The sequence below is a fragment of the Bombus huntii genome, chromosome 4, assembly GCF_024542735.1.
Source record: "Bombus huntii isolate Logan2020A chromosome 4, iyBomHunt1.1, whole genome shotgun sequence".
Lineage (NCBI taxonomy): Eukaryota > Metazoa > Arthropoda > Insecta > Hymenoptera > Apidae > Bombus > Bombus huntii.
In genome coordinates this window covers 2,690,924-2,703,759 of record NC_066241.1, presented here as the reverse complement: position 1 = coordinate 2,703,759, position 12,836 = coordinate 2,690,924, and the positions used below count along the sequence as shown (strand labels likewise).

At 44.3% G+C, this 12,836-nt stretch overlaps 1 protein-coding gene across 10 annotated transcripts in view; it reads right to left on the bottom strand.

Moving 5' to 3' along the window:
- Positions 1-12,836, bottom strand: part of LOC126864580 (ras GTPase-activating protein raskol) — a 255,631-nt gene that overhangs the window by 147,308 nt on the left and 95,487 nt on the right. For all 10 annotated transcript variants that reach the window (XM_050616044.1, XM_050616045.1, XM_050616050.1 and 7 more), the window contains one exon: positions 11,443-11,555. In XM_050616044.1, coding sequence (XP_050472001.1) covers positions 11,443-11,555 — 113 coding nt within the window. The remainder of the gene's footprint in view (positions 1-11,442; positions 11,556-12,836) is intronic.

Here is a 12,836-nt window from a genome sequence, read left to right as displayed (position 1 = left end):
GTACGTGTGTACGCGTGTACATATATAGAAACGTAAACATAGTATCGATAACAATGCGAGTATCATCGTTTGAAGAATTTTTTACAACTACCTCGTACGTCGGATCGATGAACGATAAAAGCTACTTTCTCTTATCAGCGTACGTTATCCTATGTATGCAAAACGTGCAATTTAGTATCACGAAATCGTACGTAAATTACAATTGGAATATTTATTCGCTGAATATTTTTGTCCGTTTGAAACGTTAAATCGATCGATTCCGTCTCGAGCGTTACACAGGTGCTTAGCCTTTCCTTCGTTACAAAGCTGGGGAGAAAGTCTCGAGGATATACCCCCATCGACGACTCCGCATCGACGCCCCGTTTTACAAATATAAAAAGTTCAGCCTACGTCGCACGAAGATGTACGAACGGATCATCGTTCCGCTTTTCCTGTCCGAGTTTAGCTTTTCCGCTGCGGATATTCTTTTATACGACGGACAAATACGCTGTACGCGTGGTCACGTGGGAAGGAAGCGGAACGTAATTAATCGGCCGCCGACGGGGATAATTAACGTTCCGAGTCGAGGCCCAAATTAAGATATCGCTATGGTCGTAATTCGAGGTATCCCGGTGCGTTTCGTGCTCGTTTTAAATCGCGATTGACAACTCGACCGTCCCCGAGGAAAGACGGAACGTCGAGACGCGACGCACGCCACGACTCTGGAATCGATACCCGGCAACGAGCGTCAGGAAGCGGTTTAACCACGCGTTTAAAGAGGTTCCCTTCTAAAACTCGGTACGTGTAACGCGTCGAGACCGAGTCTGGTTTAATATTTTGCTCCGCCAACGCGATTACGCGATTACGCGATTCGAACGAACGAGAAAACCAACGGAGGATATTTTATACGTTACGCGCGTTACGTTAACGACTTGGGCCAGCGCTTCTCAACTTTCTTCCCGTTATCGCCCTATTTCTACCATGATCGAATAAACCGTTCCTCGCGTTCGCATAAAGACCGATCTTTAATAGATTTTCGAAAGAGATATTTATACTTTCTACTTCTATTTATATTCTTATTTTTCTTCGTAAACGTATCGACGATACGCGTACTTCAGGAACGCAAAAGCGTTCTCTTCTCGCGATACGATTTGCTTTCCGATCGATCCATCCCGCTCGTCTCGGTTCGACCTTTGTGCACGCGTCTGTCCGTGAGCAGCACCGTGGCTACCTAATTCGATCCACGCGATCGACCCGTTCCGATTCGACCGATCCGATTACGTCCGTGAGTACGCGTTACGATCTTCCGTCGATAATCGATTCGTCAGTAACGCTGGAATCGATTCACGTGCCGCGAGTCTGTCCGTGATAACGGAACACGTACACGCCGCCTTTTCCACATGCGCGAATATTCCTTATTCCTTTATGGCTGCCCCGTTCGAGCGTGAACCGTTTCGTTCGAACGTGTGAACTCGACGTCGATGAAACCAGACACTCTTCGGAGCTTCGTTTCACGCTCTTCTGTGATCGATACTGTGGCAAACAGCGTATAATGACTGCCGATTCAGTGCCGATTCAGTGCAGTTTCGTTAAACTAAAGAGAAAGTTAAAGATGTCTCGAGGATGAAGCAAACACTTCACATAATAACGCGAATCCATTCGTGTATTTAAAATATCGATAGAATGATGTCATATATATATCATCGTATCATCTACGATTAAAACTATTATTTACACCACCAAATTCACTCGCAGGATCTTATATTCTAAACTAAATAACGAAATAGTTCTTTAAGACGTCGAAACGAAAATCTAAAACGATTCGAGTCACTTCGATCTAATCCTACAAGTCTAGCTTTAGATTCTGTACGTATCCGTAATAACGAACGCGTCGACGTCTTCGACAACTTTTACGCGACAGTTTACCTACGTGGAAATCTGCAATCTCGTCACGCGATATCAAAGGCCGACACAGACGTAACTCGTATCGGTTCGACGTAATCTACAGAATGCTTTTTTCATAAAAAAAAAAAAAAAAAAAAAAAAAGAAAGAGAAAGGAGAAAGAAAAAAAAGGACGAAGCACGAAATTGCAGGCTATACGAACGTATCTGCCTCGAATCGATACGAGTAATACCGTACGGGGTTCTCGACTTCTGCGTTTGTTTCAAGATGTTGCCGAAGGCGTACAGAAGCAGAAGAATCTTACGAACGCTCGATATAAATATACCGGTGGATCGCGAAATAAACATGCAAATTTCTCGAACCAGATGAAAAACTTATCCTGATAAAAGTATTTTTTACGTGTCAATCATCTTATACAAGGTATATAAAGTTTATCGTTAAAGCATATCGTGGAAGTTTAAAGAATTCACTGCTTCTGGAATACGAGAGAAAGTTTATTTCTTAGGTGGCGAATAAGATAAACGTCTATCACGGAAACTAGTAAGGAGATGGTCGAGTCTGAACCATAGGTACTCGTTTGACGACGTAGCGCGCGTGGACAAAGTGAAAATTTCCAGTAGAGCTGCTTTGCGCGTTTACAGCAAGTAGCCGAGCGCACCGCGGTTAAGTTCATCGAAAAGAGAGGTTTCGAGAGCGATACGGGCTGACGATTAGGAGCGGAGACGAGAGAAGCAAAGCACGAATCTCTAACGAGGCACTACTCGAAGAGCTGCTCAGGGAGCCGGAGCAACTGGTGAATTTCTAGCTCGTGTCGTCCCTCCAACGAAGCCAATAACGTTGCCATTGTATCGGATTATACGATAAAGGTGTAACTTCGATGGGGAATCTCGGCTATGCGACTCTCGAGCAGCACAAATTCCGACTCCGCCCGGGCAATCGATAGACGTGCTCGTCGATTACCTTCCCAAACTTCCTCGGTCATCCATTGACCGAGAATATCGAGAATCAAAGAAAACCTAATTTTTTTTTAATTTAACCTAGTGCTGTAATTATTCTTGTTATATAAAGCTTCGAACGATGTTAAAGTACACTTAATCCGACGCTATTTCGGCACTCTACGGTGAAAAGGGATCGTTCTTCCACAGGTAGGTACACGATAGCCGCGAAGAAAGAACGGCCCGAGGTATCTAGAGAAACCTTACGCTAGCGGTGCGTTAACGATCGATAAATCCTCCGATTTCCATTGCTAAAGAACCGTCGCTCGAAAGCGACAATTGCTACATTTCCAGCACCTTAAAATACGACGTCGTTAAATGTACTCGTTTCCTTCAATTACGGGCCGTGGTAATCGCCGCATTTGTCCGCGGACTGTTCGTGTCCTTAATAACGGGGCAAAAAGGAGGACGTTTCGGTTGAAAGGTCAAGCATCGCGTTGAATGTCTCCGAACGAACAATGAATTTCAATTTCACGTTGTTATAACTTTGTCCAACCTATTCTTCTATCTTTCCCCTTCTTCGTCATTATCTTTCTCTCCGTCATCTTCGACTTACGTCGTCGTCGTCGTCGTCGTCGTCGTCGTCGTCGTCGTCGTCGTCGAATAAACGAATGAACGAACTCTTGGGGTCAAGAGGTTCGTTCGCCGCTGGGCATTTACTGAAATCCGCGCGGACCGAAATTAGTTCGGTTAAAAGAAGCGCTTTCTTCGCGATCCACGATCCACGAGACGAGACGTTCTTTCAGAAAAAGGGAGAGAAAGAAGGCTCCTTCTTTCGTTCTTTGTCAATGCCGCGGATTCATCGGAATCACTTTGCCACGCCAATAATTCAGGAGAACGACCAACGTAAAAATAATTTGACCGTTCCTTAAACGCGCGTACCTATTGCGCGACACGTATCTTCGAAACGATCGAGAAAGGAACGAAAAGCGTCTAATGTATTTTCAATCTCGGACCTGCGTAAATGCAACGTGCTAAAGTATCGACGAACAAGCCTTCGTACAAATAATCAGCTCGCGCGAAAACTACGACGCTGGCCGTCTGATACACCGCAGAGGAATATTTCCATTTCGCGAACATCTGCTTTCTTTCGTAGGAGAGTAAAATGGAAGGAAAAACTTATGAAAGAGGACGATGAAGTCTCGCGCCGTTTCATTGACTCGATAACGCGTCGCCTGTTTATTTTACCCTCCCGCGTCGTCGATCGTCCAACCTAACCCCATATAAATGCACCCTTCTGCCTCAACTGTCTCTCTATGCAACTCAAACCCTCGTCATTCGAGCTCCGTGGAACGCCACGATCTTTCAAACTTTCACGATCGTCAGCGAGTTTGGCCATTAAGTTCCGCGAAGAAACAATTCTACCAAGGGTTACCGAATGTATATCGGGCGCTGGCTAGCAATTCCACCGATAGTTCCTTTCACCTGGACAAACAGAGAAGTCGATGTCGGAGAAATTTGGCAATATTCACAGGGATACGCTTTAATTCGCGCTTTGTTTGCAATCTCTATTTTTCTTGAAATTTGAAAAACACACGAGTCCAAGAAAAAGGTAAAAAAAAAAGGGTATCGAGGGAAAATCGAGTTTGCGAACGTTTGCCTTCGCAGAGAGTCGAAGAAGATTCTCGAATCCGCGAAGTAACCCGCTTCCACGCTTCTCAAGAGCGATTCGAGTAGCAAAAGGGGTCGAAAGGTTGGCGAAAAGGTGAAGCCGATTTATCCTCTGGCTGAAACCGGCTTCCTCCGAATTCACGTTGGATTCCCTTTACGATCAACCGAAAGAAGGATAGGTCCTATCTCTAGCACCCTGAGTCACCGCGAAAGAGACTAACAAGAAGAGGCGAGAGACGAAAAAGAAGGGGTTCTCGCGCGTGTGTGCACGCCCTACGCTCTCGAACATCGCAAGACTCGTCCTCACCTTCCAAAAAAGGGAATATCGACTGACGACTGTCCGGGATAAGGGTCGACAGGGACGCGGACGAACAGGCACTTTCAGCCCCTTGGTTAAGACGGACGAGCCACATAGGCCAACTCGGCCGAATTTCGAATTTCGAATTTCGAATCCTCCGGCTCGACCCGAGTCGTCTCGTTTTCAGTAGTCGTTACGTTCTCGTACGATAAACGGAATAAAAAGTTCCCAGGTTGGTCAGGTTGATTAAATAGAAAGCAAACTGCATAAAGCTCGTTCAGACTGCTAGTGAAAACTCGAAACGCTAGTGCGAATATATCTGTCTCCTCTTTGAACTACCGCATACTCGCAATTAGTGAAATTGTCTCTCTTTTTTTTTTTTTTTTTTAAGGGAATTTTTGGCGTCGCGAAGGCCTACCTATACCGTAAGTATAATTGTAGCTCACAGACCTGCCCCAGCAAACAAGAAATGAAAACAAATAACAGGAGAGCAGGAGAGAGATAAAGTTGCAAAGACACGATTCGCTCGTTATCCAGAGTAGTCGGTATATACAGCTTCGTTCGATTCGAAGCAATCTTTTCAGAAGTTAAATTGCCCGTCAAAGATTCAACGATACTTCCTTAACCAAACGGTAAAGCGTAGAACCGGGCACTCGCATCCTCGTACGCAAGACATCGAGGGAAAAGAGAGAGGGAGGAAGGGAGAGAGTCGCTGAATCAAAGGCACTCGGACAAAGACAGATAAGGAGCAAACTGCGAGGGAGGGAGAACGAGATAGCGAGATTTAATCACACCAGTCGTATTCCCCTCACGTCTTGAAAGGGACACGTTCGCAAAGCCAGACAGGAAAAGAAGGAAGGAAGGAAGGAAGGAAGGAAGGAAGGAAGAAAAGGAGGGAGGAAACTCGGTGGACGGGGGATACGATTTAATACAGAGACCCATTCGTTCACCCCTGGGGAACGATTCGAATGGAGAAGGTTGCATTTTTTACTCGCGTGCCGTTTGTCTTGTACGTGACGAGTATGAACATGAACGCGTCAAATTCAAAGAATTCAGACCCGGAAAGGAGAGGCACGCGCGGATTCTCGCTGGATCCGAGAAGAAATATCGCGACGCGCCTGTGTCCTCGATATCGTAGCACGTTTTAGCGCCTCTGGAATTGTTCGTGAGATATTTTCGGCGATTTCTCGGTTTCAACGTGGAAAGAGTTTAATTCGTTCGTGCGTGCGGATAATTTTTCGCGTTACGTGCAGTCGTTACGGGCCTGACTTCGTATATTTATTTATCCAACTGGAGAGAAGCTTCTACAAATATAGTCTCGTTATTTTTTAGACGGATCGTGTATAATTTACTTAATAATACCGTTACGATCGTTTATTCGCTACGCGATATAAGTTCTATATACGTTCGATATACTTGAAACGTTTCAAGTAATTATAACAAATATCGACGATGATAATTAGAAGAAATTATACAAAAGTCGCGTTTAAACAAAAATTAGACGTACGAATTAGAACGAAAAATTGTAAAAATTTCTTTTCAAATCCTTATAATCCATACGTGTTAATCGGGTATATTCCGTAGTTCGGGTACGTATGTTCTATTTGCGTGCATTTTCTACCAACATTTCCTCGGCTGATCGCGTACGAGTAAGAGCACCAGAGATCTTTGGTCTTTGATCCGGCATCGAGAAATCCGCTACTAATAGACAGAGGCAAGACAATCCCCTACCTGTAACCTTATCAGACTTCGTAACACGAGGCAACAACAAAAGTAAAATCCCTAGGAATTACTAAGAAACCCCACAGTATACTCGCGCTTCGAATCCAATATCGAAGTCTTTCCATTGCGCATTGTTTGCTTTTATCTGCGCCAACCCATCCCAGTTCGCCGATCATTATCGTTAACACCTTAACACGCGGAAGAGAAACTTCCTACCATTCGCCGAACAACGATAAAATAGCAGATACTTTCGAGAAATGGAGATAACGTACAGAAGAAGAAATACGATACAAAATGCAGATAATGCCCGGTTTACGGTTTACTGTTTATTGGAAACCTGTAAAACTTGCGTCAAAGAGGACTCTCATTGTATATTCGTATCGTATTCGTTATTCCTATTGATTTCTCGATTGAATTTTATGCATCGAAGATACGGTTAATCAACGGATTTTAATCGACGTGTTTGCTGAGAATCGTAAGTTGTAATTAAATCGTACAATTACTATGACGCGTGGTACGATGGTCACGTGGTCAGGAAACAAGTAAGCGTTCGTTTAAAACTTTCTCATCTTCGTCCTGATCGAGCGAAAGATCGCTTACTTTATAAAAATGCAATAAAAAGGAACCTACTTTGTCCGATAGCAACACAGCGTAAACGTTTCCCAAAGAAGAAACATACGCGAAATATTCAGCGCAAAACGATAAATGACATTTTTCTGTTCAGGAGTAAGACAAATTTTGTAATAACTTTAAGCTATCCAAAATCAAAGTTACAGATTTCATAACGTCTTTTTCTGCGAGGTATGATATTCGTGCAAAATTTATAAATTTCAATAGAAATTAAACGTTGCGGTAAGATCGTTTACATCGTGGAACCTAGAAAAATTCCCAACAAAGCTGTAACTATACCGTCCAAGGATTACGCGAAATTGCTAAACCGAAGAGATCTCCCACACGAGATAAATACCAGTTACAGGAATGACATCCGCTGAGAAATTCATAAAGCATAGTAACGGTACAATTAAGAACAAGCGAGACCATTAACTCGCAACTATTACAAAAATTTAAGAATCTTCGGTTTCGATGAAATCTAATTCATAGAACGTCGAACGGCCGTGTTCGTAAAGCACAACGGTACTAGGCTGATCGTGCACGGGCTTTCTCTACTTGCTGACTAAATTCTATTCGGTACGACATGCGAGGAACCGTTTCAGGGATCCAGACAGCAGAAAGAGGAGAAAAGAACACACATGCGTCTGCACACGTACGAAAGTACGCCGTTAACCCTATTCCTTGAGGGCGAGTTCAGCATCGGATAACGAAGGGTCTCGTGTTCCTGAACCCCGCGAATGTGATTACAAGGAAGGAGAAAAGGACGTGAGCTGGGACAAGGCGAAAGAGAGTCTCGACGTCGGTTTTGATTTAGTAATAACAAGGGCTCGATCGTAGGGGGCGAACAGTTGCCAAAAAACGCGAGACGTTCGAAGAATCGACCGAGAAAGTCAGACACCGACGAAGGCAAAGGGAAAAACGTCGACCACGTCAGAATGAAAAGTGTATTTGATACAGGCGTGGATGTTTACCGAGCGTGGAAAACGACGGACATCCTCACGGTATTACGTACGAGTTACGTACGACGTTACTGTTAAATAGATAGTACATTTGTATCGTACGTGTGAGAGTGAGGGAGCGCAGAGCGAGCAGACACGCGTGTGCATCCCTTAGAGTGTATGCGAGCGTCGCAAGACGACCCAGGTCTCCGTTGAGACAAAAGAGCGACTAGAAAGAAAAACAGCGGGCGAGTGAGTGTCTACTAGCCCTTCGGAGAGTAACCCACGTGTAAAGCTAAATTTAATTAACATGTAAATAAAGTTTAACTTTTTGTTCTCTCCAAATCCTCTCCTTACCTTAACGGTTACTCTTTTGTACATATCGGAGGGAAGCCTCGAGTAGATAAAGTAGAAAGAACGTTATATCCGGATGTTAGAGACGGGCATAATTCCGATAGGATCAGCGACTTTGCTTCGAAGAGATTTTATTACCTCTGGATGTGTCTACGATACGCTATACGTTGCTTGTCATTCATAAAAGTAACCAAGGTCGATAAATTTACGAAGGCTCTGAATTTTAACATTTTACTCGTGTTGACTGACCATCGTGGCACACGACAACGCAACTAAATAAGAATACATCCTGCGGAAGAAAAAAAGAAACGAGAAAACGAGGAAACGAAGAAGGGAAGAAAAGCTAAAAATAGGTGTTAAAACGAAACTAAAAGAACTCGGAAACTTTGCATTTTCAAAACGATTCGCCGACACGCTTAAATATTTTCTAACAACCGTACAACACGCTTTTTCCGTTCACTGGAACATCGACGGTACTAGTTACCATCGTAACTACCTTTCTAGAATATTTTCCCATTCTACCCGATAAAAGGAGACGCGCAAAAAACATTTTGCCGCGTGAAACAACGAGAGGAATGTGGACACGAAACTCTTCACGCCAAGAGTAATTACTCCGAAGAAGATTCGTTATCTGATTTAAAAAATTAGCCGATCTCGGAGGCAACGTGGTTTCAAGCAGTGCGATAAGTACTTTAAGACCTTGAGGGACAGAGAAAAAGAGATCGACGGATACGGGACACGTTTAGGGGACCTCGCCAACGACCAAAATGGATTCGCAACGAGAAATCTTCGTCGTTCCTCGGCTTCCACCTTCGTTCGTTCCACGAGAAATTATACGCCAACGAACAGATTCATACATGCTTGAGAATTTTTCCGTGTTATCTTCCCTCTATCTTCGCGGCTTCTTTCGCCTCCTGTTTTACCTTGAGATAAAGCTAAAGGATAGGACAAGAAGGAGAAGAAAGGTAGTCGACGTTTACCGTTATACCGCGCAATTGAGTGCAGCGGAGAAGGAACTTCAGAGTTCATAAGTTGCAGCATAGATGGTAAGAAAAGAAAATAAGCTACAAGAAAACGCACGAAAACGTAAGAAAAGCAACGACAATGGAAGTAACTCTGGCAGAAAGTTATTGGCTTAAGCAAGCTTCCATGCAAGCGGTCGCTTGTCTACGTCCAGAACAGAGAGCGGTTTGTGACAAAAGTTCGCAACGAAACTTAGATCGGGTTTCTTTCTCGCTCCCTGAAGGACTATGTTGCGTTTGCAACGCGGTGGCTGCAATAAGGCGAACGCTTAACGCGAAGATGTTCTGCGGAGCGCGCGAGCGGAAGCGGAAACGTCGACGTCTAAAAATACGTACTCGCGTCCGCAAGAATATACGCAGATATATCGTTTTCCTTTCTTTCGTTCCCAGTCGATCAAGGTGCGCGACCGTCGACTATATCCGCCGCTCTCTTTCGACGTTCCTGACCAGCAAACGTTGCAAGGATTGATAAAAAGAAAAAGACAAATTTCAAACGAGAACCTCGAGGAATTTTTAAAAGGTCGTTGACGTACGAATTTCGATTTGTAAATAGCCGGCAACCGCTTTCAGTAGCAAACCATCCATAATTTTGGTGGAGATTAGCGGAGAAGTCTCGAAAGTAATTGGCTGTGCAAACGTCAGGCTGTGTATAAACTTGCTGATCGAATTAGAAGCTGGCCATCCCTTTGCCATTCCAAGCGTACGATCAAACGCAACTCGGCCTCCTTCCGTAGCGCACGATACAGAACAAGAGAGAAACACGGTAGAGACCGATACGCGCACAATTTTCCTATACTAAATTTTCATTGAATCCCCTGGCTACCTACAGACTGCAGGATATACACAACTTTCGACCCGATTAACTCGCTACCGTTGCGTCGCGTCGCGTCGCGTCGTTTGCCCGGCGATATCTTCTCGGCTCTTAGACGAATCCCGAGAAGGGGAATCGTTTGTTTTATCGGAGTGTCGATCATTTTGTGCCATGACTGCTCGGCCACACAAGTCGTCATCTTCCAAGAAGCGTCCTATTTCATTCCTCGACGCCTCTCGACGTCTGTTTATCGTCTCTCGCTATATGTACTCGCCGGCCGCTTTTGGGATATCGTTCGCTTCGTAAAGCCGATACCGCTGACATGCGTGAACGCGATAAAACGCGCGGCACTTCTGCGAGTAAACGTCGATACCGAACAACTCTGAACGACCATCGCGTTGTTTACCCCCCCCCCCCCCCTCCCCTAAATATGTTAATTGTAAGTATAACTTTCGGATTACGGCCGCCAACGTTCCATCGTTATTCCGACAATTCGCTTCGGGCCAGAGATACGTTGCTCGAACGCGTAATTCGCGAATTAGGCGAGCTACCGATTCTGCGAATCGAGTTTCGTGTTTCGAGTTTCGAGCAAATTTGAAAGCAGTACAAATCGTGCTAGTACGTATCGAAAAACCATCGATTTAACATCGAAGTGATTTTAATCGTAAGATTTTTTCTTTTCTTTCGAAACAACGCTGTTTGCTAAAAAATTAACTTAATTGAATTAACTTAATTAAATTTTTACTCCTCGAAACAGGATTAATATCGAAATCACAAGGATAAATAAAAAATTTGTAAACTACCGTACAAATATCGTAATTATGTGGTAGCACGAGAATATCTCTTAACGTATTTCTATACACATTGTGTATAGAATTGAAATGCGGTATGGCTACGATTGCCAAAATCAATATATAGACAGAATAATAATCGAACGATAGAACGATTTGCGATAGAATAAAATTAAAAGATAATAGAATAGCAAATACGTTTTTAAGAACGAACAAGTTTATTGCAGGCGATAGGTTCGCGAATACTAGCAATGCCAATGACGTGATGCGTTCGTGCGCCGCTTCTTACGGATCGCGATAAAGGAAAGGGAGGCTGGCTAATCCGGCCGAATTGGGCAGCGGGCTTTTCGCTATCGAAAGAAGATAGAAGGAATATTAGGAAAGAAAGAGAAGGTGTGCTACTCACTGCCATATCCTCGCTTCTGTAAGCCGTGAGGGTCTGTTCGTCCTGGAGGAGGACGCAGTAACAAGGTTCCCAGCACGCCTCGGCAGCGGCTTCGCCAACGCAGCATTCAGCCTCTGGAAAAATAAAAAGTAAAGGAGATTGTGACGGACGAGCAAAGTTGCCAGAGTTCGGACGGTGGGCATCGTGGCCACGCCGCGAGAATAAAATCAACGCATCGGCCAGCGACGATACGAATAATAGGAGCCGCGTCGATTATTATCTCCGTGGACGGGCATAACGGCGCAACGGTGCAACAGGAAGGGCGACGCGATCCCTGCCCGCGGCCAACGATCGATAACGATCGATAATTCTCGCGTTCGTTCGAAACGTCGCGTCCGCTGAAGACGCGAATCCAACCGGAGACTCGTCGTCTCAACTTTCAAGGATTATCCTTAGGCTAGGTGCACGCCAACGATACAGTGTGAAATACGTTGGAAATTTCTATTCAGAGGCCAAGTTCGATTACAAAGGAAAAGTTTCCGTCTACCTTGTAAATTTACTCTCAGAGTGAAAGCTCTTTCTCGTAGTTTCAGCTCGTAATTCGTACGCGCGTGTTAGCGAATTATATTCCATATTTAACCTCATTACTCGAAACGTGTTTGGATTGCGTTACGCAACTAGACGGCCGTCGCGTGGAACGATCAAGGGTTCGAATACGCTCAAGGGCCAGGAGGCGATCGTCGTCATCTGGAAGCCGTGCCCATGGCAGACCACTAAATGAATTACCTAATTTCGAAATCATCCTGTCCCTAAGGAGCTGTCGCGTCGCCCAGTGACTATTTTATTTCTATCGGGTACCTGGAATTTTCGCGAAATATTCATTACAAACAAAAGTTACAAGTGTCCTGGAAGAATCGAAGATAAAGAAATGTCGTGAGAGGTTAACGAGCCGACTAATTCACCATCACGCGAATCCTGGTCATACGCCTACGCTTATATATTATACCGAACAGATCGCTTTGCCGATAAAGCTGCTAATCCAGCAGATTCATAGAGAAATTACAGCTGCGATATTCTCTACAGCTTCTCACGCTCGTTAGCGAAGCAACGAAAACGATCGACGATCGGAAAACAATTCGCGATATAACTTCTTTGGCATGGAAGATTGTGTAACGCGAGTGGAAAAATTCAAAATTAATTCCAAACCATCGAAATTCAACGTAAATATCAAAGTGTTACGTACTTGTACGTACGTCCAGATCGATTCCCAAAAAGAACGAAGCACGACTTAACCCTGAGAAATTTCAAATCGAAGAAACTATTTTTAGAGGAGCATACACGTATGAAAAGAAAACGCTTTGGAAACCGATCGAATCGCCCCGAGAAATTTTTGCGCCGTGGTAGCTTTGGAAGAA